This window comes from Tachypleus tridentatus, chromosome 9, assembly GCF_004210375.1.
Source record: "Tachypleus tridentatus isolate NWPU-2018 chromosome 9, ASM421037v1, whole genome shotgun sequence".
Taxonomy (NCBI): Eukaryota; Metazoa; Arthropoda; class Merostomata; order Xiphosura; family Limulidae; genus Tachypleus; species Tachypleus tridentatus.
The window spans coordinates 118,110,510-118,131,565 of NC_134833.1; the positions used below are offsets into that span (position 1 = coordinate 118,110,510).

Here is a 21,056-nt window from a genome sequence, read left to right on the forward strand (position 1 = left end):
AAGTGTAAGTTGACATTTAAATTCAGAATCCGTGTATAGTATACATATAATTACATAATTACAGGGAATTTCATACTTCAATTCAGTCAAATTTTAATTTTTAATAAGTCATGCAAGAAGAAAATCTACTCTTTTGTTAAATTTGAAAGACTCTTACATCCATTACCTAGTCACAGTGGCATTCAGACCAGTTATGTTGGAAATTTTGTGTGCAATAGTACAGTGCTTATGACTAAATACAATACTGTGTGACAGTGCACATATTTTTGTGAGGTGGTAGATAATAAACATTTGTTGAAATGTTGGAATCAAATGCATAATTTCAAAATTCATATACACACTTTCATTTCCCAACAAATTAATTTTCACAAAATAATAAATCAGGTCTTCTTACAGAGGAAGCATTTGTCATTCTCACAACTTCAATTATTCACTTAAATTCTACAAAATGTACTTGCCACATTTTATCTTTAATTCAACAGACTGCACATTGCAAAAGCAAATCCCTTCTTCTTGAGCAGACCATTGAGAAGCCTTTCACATCACACTAGAGAACTGTTCAAGAAGTATGAAGGATAAAAATGCCTCCTTCAGACAAATTTGCTGGCACAAAATCATCAGCTCCTAGTAGAAAGAGAAATATAAATTTTAACTAATATCCCATATTCCTCTTCAAAATTATTCCTCAAAATATGAATATATCTATTGAAATGAGATTTCAAATCCAATGAAACACTTCATTTATTTTATTTAACCTTTTCAAAACAAGCTGGCAGAAAATAAGTAATACTGCTATATAATTAATGCATAATATACGAAAATCCAACAGGCATTCATCTAGCATTGGATAAATAATGGAGTTTGCTAATCAATTTGTTGTCAAACTCATCACTCAATAATTTTTTTTTCATAAGACTAATCTTCTTATTTTCATGTTGTTTGCAAATTTTTAAGAGACCTTTTCTAACCACCATTTATTTAGTATCATAGTTAAGTTAGTTTTTTAATCATAAACTTTTAATGTCATATGCAAAGTAATAAGATGAAAAAAAGGTTAATATCTCTCTGTTAATACATTTCCTCTAAAAACTAGCAAAGATTCTTGTGATGGGTTATGATACTTGATATTTAATTCAGTGCAAACAGATTCACCCAGGTTTTAGGAAAACAATGACAATACAACGTTTACTATTTACTTACTATTACGTATTCAAATTATGACGATGACACCTAAATTACTTGCAACAGTTAAAATTATCCATAAGGTGGAAATCAAAGTACTATAAGAAATATTGTGATCATGACAATTACACAGAAACTTCTTATTTCTTATATATATTAATAAATACAACAACTGTACATTTCTGATCAAAGTAACTAGAAAGCAAAAATTAAAAATTTACTTGGTTAGATAAATATTTAAATTAATAGAAATATTTTTTTTTACTCTATGAAATGTATGAGTAGCATACATAATTTAAAAACATGTTATGTAACCTGACAATTTATTTATCCTAAACTCTCCACACTAATATTGGGTGATTTAGTGCTATTTGCTAGTTAAACATTATTCAAAGAGCAGTAAAACAAACTTTTACAAACCACATACTATTTGAGATAAATAGTTGTAACTTAATGTTGCAATTTAGATTTCTCATATTTTCTATGGTGATTACAAGGTTCTTCAAACAGACTAAACCCATGTAGCACAAGGAAAGAGAAACTAACTGATAAATAGTTTTACTTAAAAAAAGAGAGCATTTTACAATGATTTAGGATGTTCTACAAGATATGCAAATGAAATTTAAAAAGTGTAATATGATAAAAGTATTTTTATTCTTAACATGAAACTCACCTTGTACTCAGACAAGTTTAAGTCCGAGTTGAAACTAAGTAAAGAAAATTCAGTAACAAACCTTTAGTAAAAAATATTCAGTAAAAATTCTTTTCTTTTTGTACAACATACTTGTAATGGTTACTCAGACTTTACACAACTTCATTAAGATATGCAAAGTAAATTCAAATATATAAGAACAAATATTTTTCCAACAAGCACTTGGCCCAGCAGACTGATCCTGTGCACTTTATCCATTCCACATCCTTAACTACTGAAGGTTCTATCAAATGGTTACTAGTTTTATTTTCCCCTTACTATCAATTTGAAGTTCATACTAACAACAACATTCTGTTATCTAAAATGAACTAACTGTATCTTAATAATGGAAAAGGCAGATATACCGCGAAGTAGGGCCCACTAAAGAGATACTGGGCTGCTCCTCTAACTGACATGACAAAAGAAATGTCTGTTTTTGCCTCTCCTATTGGATGATACCAGTACAATGTAATGACTTTTGGGATGAATAATTCTTAGGCACCTTTTCAGTGAATGATGAATGAATGTTTCAACAGTCTATCACATGTTGGAATTTATGTTGGTGATATTGTGTTTTAAAGTGCAACCTGAAAAGAAAATTTATATGCATAATGTGACATTTGTTAAGAAACTTGAGACAGCCAATATCACTGTAAATTTTGGAAAAAGTGACTTTTGTAAAACCAAAGTTGTTTAATTAAGTCATTTGGTAGACAATGGCCAAATTTCTTCAGTTCAAGTCAAATTTACTTTTTTGGTGAATTATCCAACTTCTTTCAACAAAAAAAGTTTCATGGGAGTTTGGGGAAGGGCGAGTTATCAGATGATAAATCAAGAATATAGTTAATAAAAAATCTCTTTGATAAGTACATAGAATATCTTGCAATATTGTATTGTCAATCTCTCAAAACAGGCTGCTTTCCAACATACTGGAAAAGTGCAATTATCATAGTCTGCCCAAATACATCCACAGACACACAAGATCCAGCAAACTACAGACCAATAAGCTTTCTCAATTCCACAGGCAAAGTCATGAAAAAATTCATCGTGAAAAGACTCCTGTATTATCTGGAACTAAATAACATGACAAGTGGCATAAAAACGCGGCCAGGCGCCAGGGACAGGCAAGTGATCAACTTGTAAGATTTTTTGATACATTGTTTAGGCAGTGTATTCATGATGAAACTTTGTAGAACGCACAGCAACAGCCTGTTGTGGAGACACAAGTGCAGAGGACGACGTTTCGAAAGTTTTCCGCCTTTTTCCAATTAGAGAAATTTAGTATATCTTTGAAAATGTAATAATTTTTAGTGAATTTTATCCTGCTAAAATAAATAATTAATGAATAATTTAGAGAAATGTCGTATTATCCTATCCACTAAAAAATTATAAGTTTATATAAATAAATATTTGCAGAGAAACATTTTATGAATGTACTTGCAGCAAATAGCAAAGTTGGCAGAAGTAATAGTAGTTTGTTTTTAGATTGTTTGTTTTTGAAATTCGCGCAAATCTACACGAGGACCATCTGCGCTTGCCATTCCTAATTTACCAGTCATAAACACCCACCGCCAACTCTTAAGCTACATTTCTACAAACGAATAGTGGGATTGACAATCACATTATAACGCCCCCGTGGCTGAAAGGGCGAGCATGTATGGTGTGATAGTGATTCGTACCCACGACCCTCAGATTGCGAGTCGAGTGTCCTAGCCATCGGGCCATGCTGGTCTAGTAATCGAGTGAGGTTAATAAAAATTAATGTAAAATAAAAGGTACAAATATGATTGGCAACGTAACCGGGAAAATTCGGTATTACAGACAAACTATTTCAGGACCTGTTTGTTTTTTGTTTTTTGCATTTTGTGCAAAGCTACATGACTGCTATCTGTATTAACCATCCTAATTTTTCAATGATATGGCAAACAGATAGTCCACACTACCCAAGGGTTTCACCACTACGTTTATAATGTACTTAAGACTCCAAAGTGCGGGAAGCAATTTCTTAAAGATTTTTCTTTTTTTTGGCGGAAATGAACGTTAACCACAGGACCTCAGCTCCACAGTACGAAACGTTAACTATTAGGACGCGATCCGCTCTTCAGGCCACAAGTATGGTTCATCCTGACCTAACATGATTGTAACGGAAACTAAAAGCACTTTTTATCGGATTATTTTGTACATAGCTAGTTTAAATTATTTTTAATATTCTAACAAACTAGGTGTGAGAGACAAATAGGTATATAGGTAACAACAAGACATTATTCCTCGACTTGACATGATGATTATATCTACATCTAAACCAATCCCAGGATACAAGGCTGACACCAAAAGTAGGATTCCTTGTTGAACTTTCTATAATTAATGCAAAAAATCAGACTTAGGAATCTGCTATACTAGCATAAAATAAATTACAGAACTCTCGAGATGCACAATATGAAATATCATACAGGGTTCCAAGTGTTCAAAAGGTCAAGGGAATTGTTAAAATGAAGTAGTTTTCAACAGAAGGACAAAATTTTAAAAATATGAGTCACTAGTTTAACTGGTAAAGTACAAACCATGAACAGAACCAGTTAATTATCAACAATAACCAACTTTACACCAGCTGTGATCATCACTCGTGTAGTGCTTGTTTTAAACACTGCCCTGAATGAAATAGAACAACATTCCATTCGACCCAGCAGCGATATCACCATACAAGGTGGAATGTGGGTAAGAACTGATATACTCGTATAGAGGGCAGCGTACAAAACAATCATTTCCTTACTCATGCATGTTTCGAATAGAAATAGTTAAAACAAGGGAAAACAACGCTCTAATTACACTCTGGGCCATTTTTGCTTCGAATTTACTTTTGGTATGTTAAAACGCGTAATGTATTTTAACTCTTTTCTTATTTAATTACAATATGTAATTAAATGGTAGCGATGTTCAAAGTCCAGTATATTTTGATGAGAGCGCTTGCCTTGCTCCTCTGAGTATGTTCCCATGTTCTCCTTGAATTTATCAAGATGAGCGTCAAGGATATGGACTTTCAGGGACATCCTGGAGCCGATTTTGCTGTAGTACTTCAACAGAGCCTCAACCAGTTCCACATAAGTTTCGGCCTTGTGATTGACCAAGAAGTCCCGAATCACTGCGACAAAACTGTTCCAAGCTTTTTTTTTTCCTTCCTACTGAGCTTCTTTGGGAATTCTGAGCACTCCAGGATTTTCTTTATTTGTGGTCCAACCAATACACCAGTTTTGACCTTTGCCTCTGACAACTTAGGGAAGAAGTCTCAAAGGTACTTCAAGGCTGCAGACTCTTTATCAAGAGCTGTGATAAAATGTTTCATAAGACCCAATTTTAAGTGCAATGGTGAGAACAACACCTTCTGGAGGTCCACTAGTGGCTCACACTTGATATTTTGCCTCCACACAGAGAACTTGGTCTGTTGTGGCCAGCACTATTTGTTGTAGTGCACCCCGGTGTCCCTGCTGACCCATAGGTAAAGATAACAGAGAAACTTGGTGAAGTCTCCTTGGAGATTCATCACGAATGTCACCATTTTGAAGTCTCTGATAACCTCCCAGTGATACTCATCATACTTCAAGGATTCTAGCAATGTCTTAACGCTGTTGTATTCCTCTTTAAGGTGCACCAAATAAGCCAGGGGAAGAGACGGATACTAATTCCCCTTATGGAGCAGCATAGCTTTGAGGCTTCTGGATGAGCTATCAATAAAGAAATGCCACACGTTCGGGTTACAGACAATTCCAATTGCCTCACACAGACCAGATACATTGTGTCATCGGCAGAGCCCACCTTGATGGGTGAAGAAGCTTCTAAAATGTCGGTGACGCTTCCTCTGACTTGCGACTTGCACAATTTCATCTAACAATTCCCACTCCTTGGGCCTACATGTCAAAAGCTATGATAAAGTTATTGAGATGTCTTTGATTGGGATAGTATGGGTTTCTTTCACCAGCTGTTGCACCTCTTAAATTGTAAGCTGGATCTTCAACGTCTACCTCCTCTTCTGATTTGCTTCTTTCTTCAGAGGATGGCTGCTTTCTCTCTGGCAGAGTGGGTACAGGGAGCTCAGGGCATTGTGGCTCTGGGACGATGGATGATGGAAGGTCCAAATACATCATTACAGATGCGTTCTTACCAGCCTGATGTTTGGAGGCAATTGCTTGAATGGTCAGTGGATTCACGTCAAATTCTTGGAATAGCGAACTTCATTGCTCTCTTTTCCCCTCTGTACCATCCTGCAAAAGAGCAAAATAAAATTGTTATTATGAAGAATAAATTTATTTCATCCACAACTAATGCGTACGAGGCTCATGCAAAAGATTTTATTTGTAATATTTTTCTATACTACTGGAAATTAAAAAATAAATTATAAGATATTTAAATTTAAAAGGTCTAAAAGTTGTATAATATAAAATATTTCTATTCAAGCAAGTAACAATTGCCCGTCTTACCTTCAAGAGTTTTTTTGCAGTGCTCGCAGGTAAAATGAGATGCTTAGGAGATTTGTCTTGATCCTCGACAGGCATGCCGAAATATGCCTTGTAGGGTTCACACATTTTAACAGATGCTGTCACAGAGTACTTTTTCTCACTTGTCTTGATAAATTAGCACATACATAGTAGAATACGTCTGGAGAACGCTTGCAGCTTCTAGATGCCATCTCTGTTAAAATCAGATAGGTCTATGTATTCACGTAGGCAGCTAAAACTGAACTCAAGTGGTGAGTGGTGAGCCCCTGTATATATATATATTACTATGAAAAGTTCTAGAAAATTTTAAAAGGTTCTTAAAATTTTTGTAAGTTCTACAATATTCTTCAAACTTTTTGTAAGTTCGAGAAAATTCTCTATCAGTTACTCAGCGCTGAATCTACCTGGTATGTTTTGGAAAATGGGTAAATTTGAAAATTTCATTACCCAGGTCACAAAAGCAAAGTTTGAAGAGAAAAATAGGTCGTTTTCATTTATTTTAGGCATAAGCAATTGGGAAATAACACTTTCTGCCCAGGAACAAGAAAGAATAAAAATTTTGTTACTTACTGTTATAGATATCCGCTCTAAGACTTGAAACTAAACATGAAAATATCTACATTTATTGACTGACTAAAATTTGCGACGGGTTTTATTATGATCATGTTTTGTAAAAAGAAGCTAATTTATGGGTAATTTTGTTCGCCTTAGTTCGTTTAGAGACATTTGTGCTAGAAAACTGTGATTATTTAATGATTAAAATTCATTTATATTCATTCTTAATTCGTAAAGAGTAAATGAAAGTGTAATTCGTACCAAAATATTATGCTGAGCTAATTTGATTGATAGTTATACAGATCACATACTTCTTATTCCTGGTTTTCTAATATATGAATTCATTTCATTGAGGTCTTTAAGAGCTTTACCAACAGTAAAATATATTAAGAGAATCTCAATTATTCAAGCTCCAACTAATCCAAGCATACGTAACTGGAAGTTATTTGTAAGGCATTCAAAACATACTGATTTAATTTAAAGAAAAACCTTTAATTAATACTTTGCTAGTGAAATAGTATACAGGTAGTAAAAATCTTGTATTGTGTATATATATTAATATTTCAACAAATCTAACCGTGTATGTGAGGTGCGAAACTTTGTAAATTTCATAATATATTATATAACAATCTGATTACTTGTTTGATAATATTTTATTGAGCAAATGTTGAAAATTCATTCTTTTATGTGAAATTTTCATCAGTTTATCTATTCCTTTCTTTTACGGTATAGATATTTTCATCATGAGCAGCAAACTTTATAATTCAGGTACAATTATCAATACTTACTAATTAAAAACTTGAATTATAAAGCCAGTCAGCAGAACAAGCCAAAAGAAGGATTTTACGTATTTGGGTACACTAACTGTATTGTCTAACGTGGAACAACAATTAGATAGCCCCCAGTATCTCTGTGGATTTAAAATGTTAGAAAACGGGTTTCGATACCCGAAGCTGGTATAGCACAAATAGTCAATCGTGTAGCTTTGTGCTTAACTTCAAACAATAACAACCTATTTGATAGAGCATCTATAAGTAACACGATACACTTTCTGTTTCGATCAAACTTTTGATCACCGTACAATTATTAAACGGGACATTTCCGTGTAACATTCTACTCTTATTGAATAGTGCATCCAAACTTATAAAATAGAGTACATAACACGTAAAAATTACTTGACAGGAAATCCTTATCTAACCCACTACGCTCTTTATCAGTTTACATCAGTTGAAAAGTAACTGGTTGGATAAGACAACATACCCACATCATAACAATAATGTAAAACATAACCAATAGTGGGCGGAGATAAAATCAGACTATCATGTTGGCCAAGTACGACAGAAATAACGCTGGATACTTCAACAGTTGCAGCATGCAACTAACTGTTATCTGTAATTTCGGAATTGTTTCTTACAAAGAACAATATTGACATCTAAAATGATGCTAGACGAATATAAAGGTTATTTATAATAGTTGAATTTCATCTCCTAGCAACTAATAATTTTGAATTAAGACGTATGTTTGGGAGAAATAACCTTCATTGAATCAGTGAGTGGCTTCTCAAATTTAACTTTTAATTTTATGTTTGTCTCTACCATATATTAATTTCAGTTTGAAAGTGGTTTATAACCAAGTATTAATTATTTTTTGTCGAATATGCAGCAGTATCCCAGGTTCGTGAATTATTAAATAACCAATATTTCTCGGAGTTACTTTTAGCAAATAACGATTTTCATGTCAAATTTCTATATATATATCATCTGAAGTTTGAACTTTACTTCTTAATAAATAAAACTGAAAAACTAAAGTTCGACTCTTAATTGGCGGGCCTGGCATGGCCTAGCGCGTTAAGGCGTGCGCTTTGTAATCTAAGGGTCGCGGGTTCGCGCCCGAGTCGCGCTAAAAATGCTCCCCCTCCCAGCCATAGGGGCGTTATAATGTGCGGTTAATCCCACTATTCGTTGGTAAAAGAGTAGCCCAAGAGTTGGCGGTGGGTGATGATGACTATCTGCCTTACGTCTAGTCTTACACTGTTAAATTAGGGACGGCTAGCGCAGATAACCCTCTTGTAGCTTTGCACGAACTTCCAAAAAAAAATTAAATGTGCCGTTGTCTTTCTAAATTTTGAAAAAATACTGACCAATGTAAAACCTTCAGCGATATAATTGTGTATCGGAAATAATTTTATCTGGTTTCTATATTTATGATTTAAAAATATATATGATAGTAACGTGTGAAACGCCGAAGTAGTAGCCATTTTAAACTTACAGATAATATAGTGCTATCAAATCCTGTAAAAGGGGTTGAAATTTTCATTTTCAATAAACAAGATTACTTGATAAAGTGGTCTTAAATGACTACAGCAAGATGAAAGTGTTTAATAAAGACCCCATCCAATAGAGAAAAAGTAAACTTCAAAGGCTTCTATTAAGAAAAACCAAACCATACTGCAATAAACTTATCCCGAACTCAACGTGAAAATTAACACTTTGTTAATAATGGTTATTATTATTAATAACTAGTTGTTATTAATAATAATATATAAGTTATAATATATTATATTATATATATATAAGATATATATGCATTATATATATGCAAGGTAAAAATAATATTTATATACGGTAAATACGTATAAATACCGCTGTGCTGTAGGGGGGTGAAGGAAGAGAAAAAAAGTATATTCGCAAATCTTTAACTAATTTATTTTTCAATATATTCTAACGTACTTTACTTATTTAAGAACTGTATTTTATTTCCGCACATTTTGAAAAATATTTATTAAATTCATGTTATTTATATTCAGTTGAATAATGGTATTTAAACGTTTTTATTTTAGGAGAAATCCAAAACAATATCATGAAGATTAGTATTTTAAGTCACGAAATCGCTTAATAAAATAATAAGAACAAAAGTATTGTAGTGTTTATCATATACAGTTGGAAAAGTCTGATTCTCTCAACATTGAAAATAAGTACAACTGATATCAGTGATGAACATCATTTTAATATATGCTTAAAGTATACACAAGATTATTTATAATACCTTTTGACCCTGTAATTAATACTTTTTTGTATTATTTATTTGGTGCAGGTAACAACAACTGAAGTGCATTTTAAAACTCGTTTCTTTCACCTTCCTCCATTACTCGTTGTTGCACGCTGCAAAAGAAGAAAAACGTATCAATACTGCACTATGGTTGACCAATACTGTCATTTGGTTAGTAAATTGGTCTGTTAGATAATACTCTGTACATATTTGAAGTTTGAATCATTCTCGGAAAATGACAATTTGAAACACAAAAAAACACTTTCAGTCAATGATGAAAAGACCCACAAAAACACATGTATTTTGTTTTGGAGCACCACTGAAACAAAAATAATATCACCAAGCTTCAGAGTTGTACATTATTCCGTTTAGAAACATTACGTTTCTATGTTTTTGAACACTACAAAGAAAACTTCAGGAAAAATTAACTTAGTTTTTCCGATTATTTTTTCTTATGCGTATAACACATGTCAAAATTCATGCTATTTGAAAAAAATGGGAACAGTTTCGTCAGGGTATAATATAAATACGAAGAAGTAGGAAAGTATCTGGTGTGCTATTTTATTTACTTAACACAAGATGACAGTCTCATAGATAAAATAAAATTTCAAACTAGACAATTTTCATTGTTTTCAACTAGAAATTACAACACGTTTATGTCGTAAAAAAAACACATGTAAGCTAAGTTGTTTTAAAATTAAGGTACTTATAAAATGTATTATTTGAGCAAAAGCTGTCGCCTTCTAGATTTGGGTATCGACGTGAGACAATATCACTACCACAAAATCTCCTCTAGCAAATCTGATCCTGTTTTATCCTTTTGTTGAAGATAAGGTACCATACGAGAGAAACATTTCCTTTATATTTAGGTTTATTTGAGAAGCTAGCTGCTATAATAAGCTGTACACAAATTATATACAACGTTTTTAAATAACGACTGTATATTACTTATCGAATTGGAAATTTTACAGAATAGTAAGGTTGATCTTTTCAAGATCGATCATTTATATATTAATTGTGTGTCTCTTAACTTATTATAGTAAGAAACAGACCTGCACCTATTATTCCGGGAATCTTAATAACATTGTTCTGTATTATTAGAAACTATTATAACATCAGGTATAAACGTTTAAAAACAGTAAAAATCAATACTGATAATATAACTTACAAGCATCCTGCCATGGTATGAAGTTAAAGGATCTTCGAGACGAGCATTTCAAAGATGGATTGCTAAAATAAACAATCATGGAAAGTATTTAATATAACGTTCCGCAAACCTCAAATTTCGAGCTCCATGAATTTAGACGAGATTTTAAATAACTGTAATATCATTGATTCTGACAAAAAAAATCACGGTTTTCACAACTGATAATTATTTATCAAAATGTTTTCAATACAGTAATTATAAAAATGTTTGCTTTCCAAACTAGTTTTAGGGACAAACAAAATGAAAACAAGCACTTTAATCCGAATTGTTTTCAAAGTTAGTTATTTTGCCAAATATACACGAGTTATAAAAATATAGTAATTTTTATACATTTTTCCTTTTGTTATACTACCTTACATGTTAAAAACATCATTAAAAATTTTTAACTGAACGGTTTTGTTTTCACATCTTTACAAAAGCAAATAAAAACTTTCAGATTAATTAATTAAGAAAATCATAAATTTATTTATTAGTATTCCATTACGAGAACATCACCAATGTAGCTGTTATTAAGTTTTACAAACTAATAAAAATAGAGAAGATAGTTTTCTAACTCACTTCTCAGAAACTGGTCGGAAGATCCATTGTTGGAGTTCATCCACTTCGTCACTGTTCTCACACAAAATTCTGGACAAAGTTACCTCTCGGATTTCTCTCAACTGGGCTGTGTAAAGATCAATTGAATAATAATATAATGCTAATAATATTTTTCTATTTTATGTTACAAACATTTCTAAAATTGTACGATTTATTAAAACATTATCTATTATTTCACACGTACCAAACAACTTCAAAACTGCACACTGTGCATGCTTGACAAAACATAATTAAAGAAAGGTAACAGTTCCCGTGTTGTATTGAAGTTTCAAATCACTGGGTTTAGTTGGGTTTGAATTTCGCGCAAAACTACACGAGGGCTATCTGCACTAGCCGTCCCTAATTTAAAAGTGTAAGACAAGAAGGAAGGCAGCTAGTCATGACCACCCACCGCCAACTCTTGGGCAACACTTTTATCAACGAATAGTGGGATTGACCGTCACATTATAACGCCTCCACGGCTGAAAGAGCGAGCATGTTTAGTGTGACAGAGATTCGGACCCGCGACCCTCGGATTACGAGTCGAGTGCCATAACCACCAGGCCATGCTAGGCCTAAATCATTGGGAATATGTTACAACGCAACAAGAGCGTTTCGTTTTGTGTTAACCACTTTAAACGTTGTGAAAACATATTTCATATACAATACCTGTAAGTAAATAAACAACTTTAACTGTATGAGATGTACTAAACAAAGATTGAACATACCAGGTGTGAAAGAACCAGCTTCTCCATACACATCAAAGAAGTATTGATCTCCAAATCTTAATCTGTTGTATTGTAAGGCAATAATAAAACCACAGGTAGGTCCGACGATACCATCTGAAACTGGTCTCTCCGAAATACTGCCTGAGAAGAAGTCAATATCGTCAACGGACCTGAAAGAAGAATTAGAAATGTTTCAAATAAATACCGTTTACAAACAAAATACGTTTCTTGTTCGTACAATATGATTTAGAAATGTGATAATATAAAAGACAAACGCAAAGAAAAATAAACTTATAAAAATTATTCACCTTCCTATAATTGTTTATAAATGAGTATTTAAAAGTAAACATTATAGAAATGGAAAAATATATTAATATCTAACGAAAATGTTTCACAATTAAATACTCGTTTGAAAATTAAATTTTAGACTTAGGACTTTAAGGGGCTTCTAACGTTAAATTCTGGAATTCGATTACTTGTTATTGTATAGCTTTCCAAATAGCGGGTAAACAAAAAAATTTCATATTTATGATTACAATCGATCAACTATAACAATAATTACGTACTCGTAAATTTGTTCAAACTTCTGCAGTACTTGCTTAGGCATGATATTATTTAGATCTGAAAAAGATGTGACACTAAAATTAAATATAGCTCGAAGGTAATCTACATAAGGTCGAATTCCGTGGTCTCTGCCTCTTTGAATATTGATAGCCATAAGATCTAGTCCGAACTTTTCTCCTCTCCTGCGGTACAGGTGGTTAGTCAAATCTTCAACGATAAAGTTATCAGATTTTTGAGCCAACTGATCAGCAAGCCCTCTCACAAGAAGTTCTGTTTGTCCATTGTAGAGATCAAATGGGTGGAAAAAATTGTTTCGCAACTTGAAATTTGTACGATTTCCAGAAGATTGAATTTCTATGAAAGAACCTTGAGATGTGGAATGGCCAAATCGAAAGCATGCTGAGGTAAATTCATTAATCATACCAGGATTGACGTTAGAGTTGTATACAGTGTAGAAATCATGCTGGAGAGTTCTTAATAAAAAGTTATTATATTAGCTGGGACCAACGACAAGACTTAGAAATTCATTGTATGTAATCATTTGGATCTCAGCAATCACGATCCTCCTAAAGAAACAACAATAACAATTAAACATCAACAGAATGAATAAACAATAATTTAAACAACTGAATAATCTTAAAAAATAAAAATGGCAGTTATCACTGGAGTAAATAAAAAAATGTAATTTTTATTATAAAGATATTTCGTAACATAATAAAAATGTAAAACAAGACCGTTTATTATATCTTCAACTGTAAATTAATTAATAGTATTGGTTAAACGTTTAATATACGTTTTATTTGTTTTATTCTTATTGTATATTAGTTATTATTCTGATTACTTGTTATGTTATCATTTGGAATTAGCATTAATCTGCACCCTTGTGGCATATCGGCATGTCTGTCGACTCACAGTGCCAGAAACCGCGTTTTGATTCTGATGTGAGCAGAACACATTGTGCAGCTTTGTACTTAACCGCAAACTTACTTGCAAACAAAATAATTAACTTTAATTTTAGAAATGGCCAGCCCTTTGGAACTGTTATGATTACAGTGGAAAAATATGTTTAACAGCTATGGTAAAATTTTATGAATAAATATTTTCTTACAATAATATTTCTGTTCTCCTGAATTTGTATACTACAATAAGAAAAATATATTAACTTTTGTCTCTTCATTATTAGTTAATATTTAGCTATGATCTATCATGGTTGTTTGCATTGATGAACAGCTTCTAAACAATATAAGCTGAACCTGGCTTCTTGAAACAGCCTCTCATCATTCCAACATGGGTTCATTCTTTTGAGTTCTCTTGCAATTTTGTTATGTTCTCTGATAAATACAGTGTGTAAAGCTGTCAAGGCTGAATGTTCGTTCAAGCGACGATCTCCTGGAGAACCAGAAAAACATTTTTGGTAATACCGTTTGAACAAAAATAGGCATAGAACACTTAGTTGCTGCAAGCGATGATTGATTAGGCTATTTAAATACATTATTTTGATTAAGTAATCTTCAATAAAACTGTAGTGGTTACACTCTTTGGTTACTAATCGTGCAACATGAACATTAAAGCTCAAACTCTCTATTTTGATGTAATATATTACAACTTTAATGTACACATTAGTGAGGAAAACCTTTAGTTGGAAAATACACAGTACTGAATACTCCTGATCGGACTTTCGTTTGAGTAAACATGTTCTAACGGTAACATGACAACTGTGTCTCTTTTATAAAACGAAAAAATCCCCAAATACGCAAAATTATATGACGTAAGTTCATGTTTAGGAAGAAAAAATGGCAAAGGTTTCATGTTAAATTTTGTTGATTGTAACAAAATACAAATGTTGAACATGAATAATTATAATTTAATTAACATTTAAAGGTCAGTCACTAAACCTTTGTGAGATGCATAGTAAACATTTGTCAGTTCGACAGGGTTGAACAGTTTTATATAATTCATTATTCTGTTAATATAAAACAAGTTACTTTTCCCATTTTAGTCAGTTAGATTCGTATATGAAGATATGACTGCGGGAAACAGTTGTCCGAGATGCAATTTTCCTCCGGCCGATATCATCTTACAACCTTTCTAACACATAAAAATTAAGTTTTTTGTAAGTTTTGAACAATATAAGATTATTTATGATCATATAGTTGGTCATACCTGATTTCACATACACATGTGAAATTAATTAATTTCATACATTAATGAATTCATTAATGGTTTTATTGACCGTTTTATTATACATTAAAAATCAATTTTTATTGATTACCTGCTTCAAAGCAAAATAACCTGTTTCCTGGGTCACTACACAAATCGTTTCTGGCGTTTCGAGATCGTGGTAAAAGGGTATTTCTTTTCGAATCTCTTTGAAACCTCATCAAACCTGGCAAAAGAAAGGCGGTTAAAATACATTCTTTTATAGTAATTTCCTACTATAAAACTAATATGAACTGAGATTGCAATACAAGATATTTGTAAAACATCAATTAAAACACTATTTTACACGAATATTTCTGTAAAAAAAAAACTCTATCAATTGATTTTTTGTAGTTTAATTCTCTCTCATAAGAGCGCCCGACATTACAAGGTGGTCATGGCACTCGATTCCTAATTTGACAATTTCAGACTTAAATTCCCTTCCCATCGAAAATTGTTGAATGGACGTTATAATGAACCGATTAATTCCACTATTCGTTGGTAAAGTAAAAGCCCAAGAGTTAGCGGTAGGTGGTAATGACTAACAGCCTTATCTCTAGCTTTACAATGCTTAATCAGAGACGGCTAACACAGATAGCCCTCGTGGAGTGTTGCACAAATTTTTTAAACATTTTCATAACTTTAAATATTTAAAATGAATTTAAGGTGTAACATTTCCTAAACGCTCATATTATGGCCATCTGCACCTTGTGTAATAGAATTCAGTTTTGCTGTTTCTATAAACAAAAACCTAAATGTTGAGGAATACTTACCGTTTCTGAAGAGTCGCAGTGATTGAACGGTGTGAAGATCACTTCCATAAACCATAGAACCGTCCACGAAACTGGTAGGAGAATTTAATTGATCCCTGGGTCCTACAGTTAAGAATTATTTCAAAGATAGCACATACATTTAATTAACCTAAAGAAAAAATGAATTGTTTGAAACCTTTCATTCAGAAGTTACTTATTTTCTACATGTTAAACATTAGTATTAGAAAAGGTTTATATTTAATTGATGTCTTTCAAAACACTTTTTTGAAGAATTAGATATCATGCAAAAGTCAACATAGCCTTTATAACCTCAGGGGAAATGGGATAAGCTTATAGGAAACTATTAATTTTTTTATTTTATATTTTTAAGAAATCAATGTTCAATGTTTCCCAAAACCGATATAAGGGGACAACAGTTAAAATGTTTATCTTTATTATATTTGGAAACACACACAAAAAAATCAAAAGCAGATGCTATCAAGTTACCATAGTCGATCATAAGGAGAAATTAATACTCACTGTTTCAAACTAAATGCTAACTAAAAAGTTTGGATGAAGGATAAATAACGTCCTCACAAAAAATTGTATAAAAATTGGTCACTATATCACAACAATTAAACAAGGAAAATATTTGCATCTGCGACAATTTTTCACTTAATATTGAACCACTTTGCCTTACATAAAAATATTTATAACGATGAAAAAAAAAATTCTAGCTGATGAAAAAAAGAAATATTCCAGCAATATTCATTAATCACCAAACAGTGTATTATGTTGAATATTATTTGAAGGTGTATTATAAAGAATCACTCTGAAATATTTAACACATTTAAAATGTCTATGATGTATTAAATTAACTTAAATAGTTAAATTTTAAAAAATCATTTAAGAAACTGTAAATAAGAGAATCCACGTTTTCAGGCTTATATCAAACACAAATGTCAAAAAGACTTATGTTAAACAATTATAATCGCTGAATCACATTTTTTTCTCTATAGATATAAATTTTCTTACTCACTAAGATCTTCTCATGTTATTAGCTAACGACCTTACCAAGTTTGCATTTTGGACAGCTAGCAGATCTTCGAAAATTCATACATCTTTCATTAAATCGACGAAAGAATTCATCATTTCGAGGAATTTCGATCGGAAGACATCGTGTGTCATTCCTAGTCTCTGAATCGCAGCAGTCCACACCTTCACCTCCATCTTGACGGTTAAAATGAAAGTGTTAAATGCAATTATTAGTAGAGGTTCCTCATGTGTTTTATTAGTGTTCACAAAAATATTCAAACGACTAACTCTTCCCGGATATTATCAAAGGCTAAAACACATATCAAGGTATGGAAAAACTCAGTTATATAACAATTTTTGTTATAAACATAATCAGTTAAAAGATGCAATTTTTCTTACAATAAAACATTAAAAAGTAAAAGATTAATTTATTTTTGATTTGGTAATTAATTGACAAGAGAAGGTATCCCAATATTCCTTCTGGTTAATGATATATATTCTAAGGTGATGATTGAGATTAAGTTTGAACGATATTCATAGTTTCTTTGGAGTGTTTGATTATATGCTAACAGCTGGTTATTTTCATTTGATTTAATGTTTACTTGTTTATTGTGTTGTTGGTTTTTTCAGTGTCATTATTCTACACTATTTGTATAAGAAAAATAGCAGAATACTTCGATTAAAAACATGGTCTGTTTCTGTTAGAACAGTAAAAATTAAAATTGTGAATTTGATAAGGTATCTATTTAACACTTCTTAAAGTTTCGAGCTGTTCTCATATATAAAGTGACTTATCTTACCAGCTTTTCTGATTGAAAGTAAAATTTAAAATCATTGTATCTTACGTGATTTTACGTCGATGTAAATACATAAAGAGGAAAAAAGAACAACGAAAATAGAGATCTACCTGCAAGTATCACTTCTTCTTCTGGGGCGCTGTCAAAAGGAGAAAGAGCACTATCGTGGTCCATAAATTGACCCCACAACATCAAAAAGTGTGTGAAAGATGCTTTTCTGTTCCTATCGGTGTGCATTGTAGTTGATACCAGTCGTGGATTCGGTAAGACGTTTCCAGATTTTGCTTTTCTTGGTTGAAAAGTACCTGTAGACAAATTCATTTTCTATATATCAATAAAAACATTTACTGTTGTAACAAGTATAAAGTTTTTTTACTCAAACATAATAATTCTAAACAATTACTCCTTTTCTTTCTTGTTACTCTGAAAATGACCTAGGAAGGTCGAAACGTGGTTCTCTGCTTATCAATAAAAGTGTTAATATCCATACCAGCCGTTCAGACGTACATAATTACACATCTAGATTACAAGCGTAAAATCTAACAATATTTGTCTCAATTTATATTTTATCTTCAAAACAATATATAGCATATAAACACACACTCATATACACGAGAGAGGATCTTCAATTGCCTTTGCACTTGAAATTCTTTCCAGTAGAATTAGAGTAAATTAATCTTTGGGATCAATGTTTTCCCTTTTTACTTGCTATTTATTATTTTATACGCTAGAAATTCCAAAGGTGGGGCATGCATATATCCGATTCAATTTCATTACTCATAAGAATCAATTCTAATTTACCTCAAATTGAAATTATTTAAGGTAAGAATAAGGTAAATTAATCTGAGGTAAAAGAAAAAACAAGATCACAACAAAGCTATGAGCTATTCACCCGGGGCAAAAAACTGCGACTACGTTTTAAAAGCCAGTTTCAACTAAAGACAAATTCAGTTTTATGGATAAACATTTGTTGTTGTTGTTGTTTTTAAACCTAGTAAGCTCTAGTACATGTACTGAAAGAATTTAGATAGGGGAAAAATTACACTTACCACCAAGAAAATATATTTAAAGAAACATTTTTTCTCATTCGGGTTAGTTTTACAGAAAATAAATTTCATAATGCATCTTATCAAGGTTGCTCCAAGAAAAGTTATACTTTTTTGACTTGGAATAATTTCATAAATTATAACATAAGACAACGGTACGCTAATCAATTTAATATACTCACCATCAGCGTACTTTGCTGGAAGAAGTCTGGTCAAACAGGTGAAAGAAGAACCATCTCGAGGAGATTGTAAACGGTTACACGTTCCGTCAAATTCCCGGTATTTTTGTGAACAACTACACGTTATTTTCTCTTCATCTTCGCTCAACATACTTCCTAACTCGCTTGATTTTAATTGGACATCAGCTAAAGCAGATACTTCTTCGCTCTTTAACCCTAGCCTATAAAGAGGTAAACAAGGTGTCCCTTTCATTTCCCAAATAAAGAGGTAGTATGCTTTCAGCCACATGACTACTTGTCTTTTACACTGGTACGTTCAATGAAACATTTGACATCAAATTTCAAAGAGTAGAACAGTGAACGTAATTTTGCTGTACCATAATAAAGTATATTTACTGGCAAAGTATATTTTTAAAACACATATGTGTATCATTATTCAAGACATTATGGTGGAATTTAATGTAATTTTTCTAAATACTCCTTTTATGTTTTTTGTTTTTTGCTTGTTTTCTAGAATACGTAAAATGTGGAGATAAAATCTTACTTTTCAGCAAAAACCTTTGTTGTTTCTTCAAATATTCTAGCTTTTTCAACCATCTTTGACACCCTGCTATCTCCTAGCATTCGGTAGTGGTAGGTTGTCATAGCTGAGCATTGTGAAAGAGAAGACTTTCTACCTACTTCTGTAAAGAGATTTACTTTATTAAAACCGAATTCAAATATCATTTAACATGATTTTCTTCAATAACATTTTTTCAATATTAAAGAATTAGTTACGCAAGATACTAAAGTAAATCTGTAATAATAATACATTGAATAATAAAATATGAAAAAGTAAAATATTCATATTACCCGTGAAAATACGGAATGCGGAAATTTTAAATTTCCATTAATATATTCTTAAATATGTATATCTATCCTTAAATCTCAATTAATAATTGTTATATACTAGTAGACTACACATGAAAATATCTGCATTTATTGATTGATTAAAAAATTCCATAGCATATCTAATGATCATGTTTCCCAAAAGAGATTTAATTGGGGGTTGTTTTGCTCCTATTTGCTCGATTAAAGTGGTTTATGTTAGAAAATTATGATTACTAGACAATTAAAATTAATTAATATTGATGATGAAACTTGTAAAAAGTAAATAAACTTCTAAGCTAATGTGATTGTTAGTTATACAGATCACTTACTTTCTACTATTGGTTTTCTGATATGTGATTTCATTTCTTTGAGGTCTTTCACAGCTTTATCAATAGCTTCATCAAGTAACTTGGAATCTGTCAAAACTTTCTTATAATAAAATTGCCTAAGTCTGTGTCGTTCAGGATATCAGGAGAAGGAGTGAAGGTGTAGTTTGTTTCAACATCGTTCTTCGTTTCTGTCGATAAAAGTTAGGCCTGATCACCAAATTCTTTGTCAACTGATACCTGGTCTTCCTTGAAACCTTCCGATATTTTATGTATAATGTCCTTTCCTCGAATGTACTTGTCGAGCATATCAGAGGAAAGAGTCAAGAACTCATCCATCTGAACATTATGAATATTCAAAAATAATAACAACAACACTGTCAACAACATCCTAGAGGAAAGAGAAAAAAAAATATGAAGGAAAACGATTATATGATTAGGTAAATATATTTCTCATATACAAAGTGGAAAGGCGTTCCAGTAAAATAACTTACATGGCCGTTTTACACGTCGCTTGAGAAGACTGCTGGAGTGGAGGTGAAGTTAAGAGTATTTATAATTACCAACTATCTACACTTTGACGTTTTCGGTCTTTGTAGATCTATGTGAAACATGTCATGTAAAAACTGTTATTCAAAAACATTTGCCAAATCTAACAGATGGTATAGTAGACCAGTGTTTCAAATAGTTGAATTTTGTAAATACAATTTATAACCATGGGATCTTAGCAGATGGTTTATTTGTGTTTGTACGTACCTGACTAAATCTTTGAATAAGTCAGAAAATACTCAAATGAATATTTGATACAAAC

General features: G+C 31.9%; 2 protein-coding genes across 2 annotated transcripts; both read right to left on the minus strand.

The window, feature by feature from the left end:
• Window positions 1-9,907: 9,907 nt before the first annotated feature.
• Window positions 9,908-13,462, minus strand: LOC143226166 (heme peroxidase 2-like). The gene is made up of 5 exons (XM_076456759.1): window positions 13,044-13,462; window positions 12,478-12,647; window positions 11,732-11,837; window positions 11,135-11,196; window positions 9,908-10,079 (listed from the first exon to the last, which is right to left on the minus strand). The coding sequence occupies exons 1-5, from the start codon at window positions 13,460-13,462 to the stop codon at window positions 10,063-10,065; spliced, it is 774 nt and encodes a 257-aa protein (XP_076312874.1). The 3' UTR covers window positions 9,908-10,062.
• Window positions 13,463-13,468: 6 nt separating this feature from the next.
• On the minus strand, window positions 13,469-20,841 carry LOC143226164 (eosinophil peroxidase-like). The gene is made up of 10 exons (XM_076456758.1): window positions 20,740-20,841; window positions 20,249-20,636; window positions 19,594-19,732; window positions 19,053-19,270; window positions 17,935-18,129; window positions 17,067-17,222; window positions 16,014-16,115; window positions 15,314-15,427; window positions 14,295-14,430; window positions 13,469-13,607 (listed from the first exon to the last, which is right to left on the minus strand). The coding sequence occupies exons 2-10, from the start codon at window positions 20,280-20,282 to the stop codon at window positions 13,535-13,537; spliced, it is 1,167 nt and encodes a 388-aa protein (XP_076312873.1). The 5' UTR covers window positions 20,283-20,636; window positions 20,740-20,841; the 3' UTR covers window positions 13,469-13,534.
• Between the last annotated feature and the right edge of the window lie 215 nt (window positions 20,842-21,056).

Coding starts and splice junctions, on each gene's coding strand:
- LOC143226166 (XM_076456759.1), bottom strand. CDS start 13,462: ATGATTAATGAATTTACCTCAGCATGCTTTCGATTTGGCCATTCCACA. Junction 12,648..13,043: donor AAGTTTGAACAAATTTACGA/GTACGTAATTAT, acceptor TTCTTCTTTCAG/GTCCGTTGACGATATTGACT. Junction 11,838..12,477: donor AGCTGGTTCTTTCACACCTG/GTATGTTCAATC, acceptor ATCTTTACACAG/CCCAGTTGAGAGAAATCCGA.
- LOC143226164 (XM_076456758.1), bottom strand. CDS start 20,282: ATGAAATCACATATCAGAAAACCAATAGTAGAAA. Junction 19,271..19,593: donor ACAAAGGTTTTTGCTGAAAA/GTAAGATTTTAT, acceptor ACCTCTTTATAG/GCTAGGGTTAAAGAGCGAAG. Junction 18,130..19,052: donor TCCAGCAAAGTACGCTGATG/GTGAGTATATTA, acceptor ATTTGTCTACAG/GTACTTTTCAACCAAGAAAA.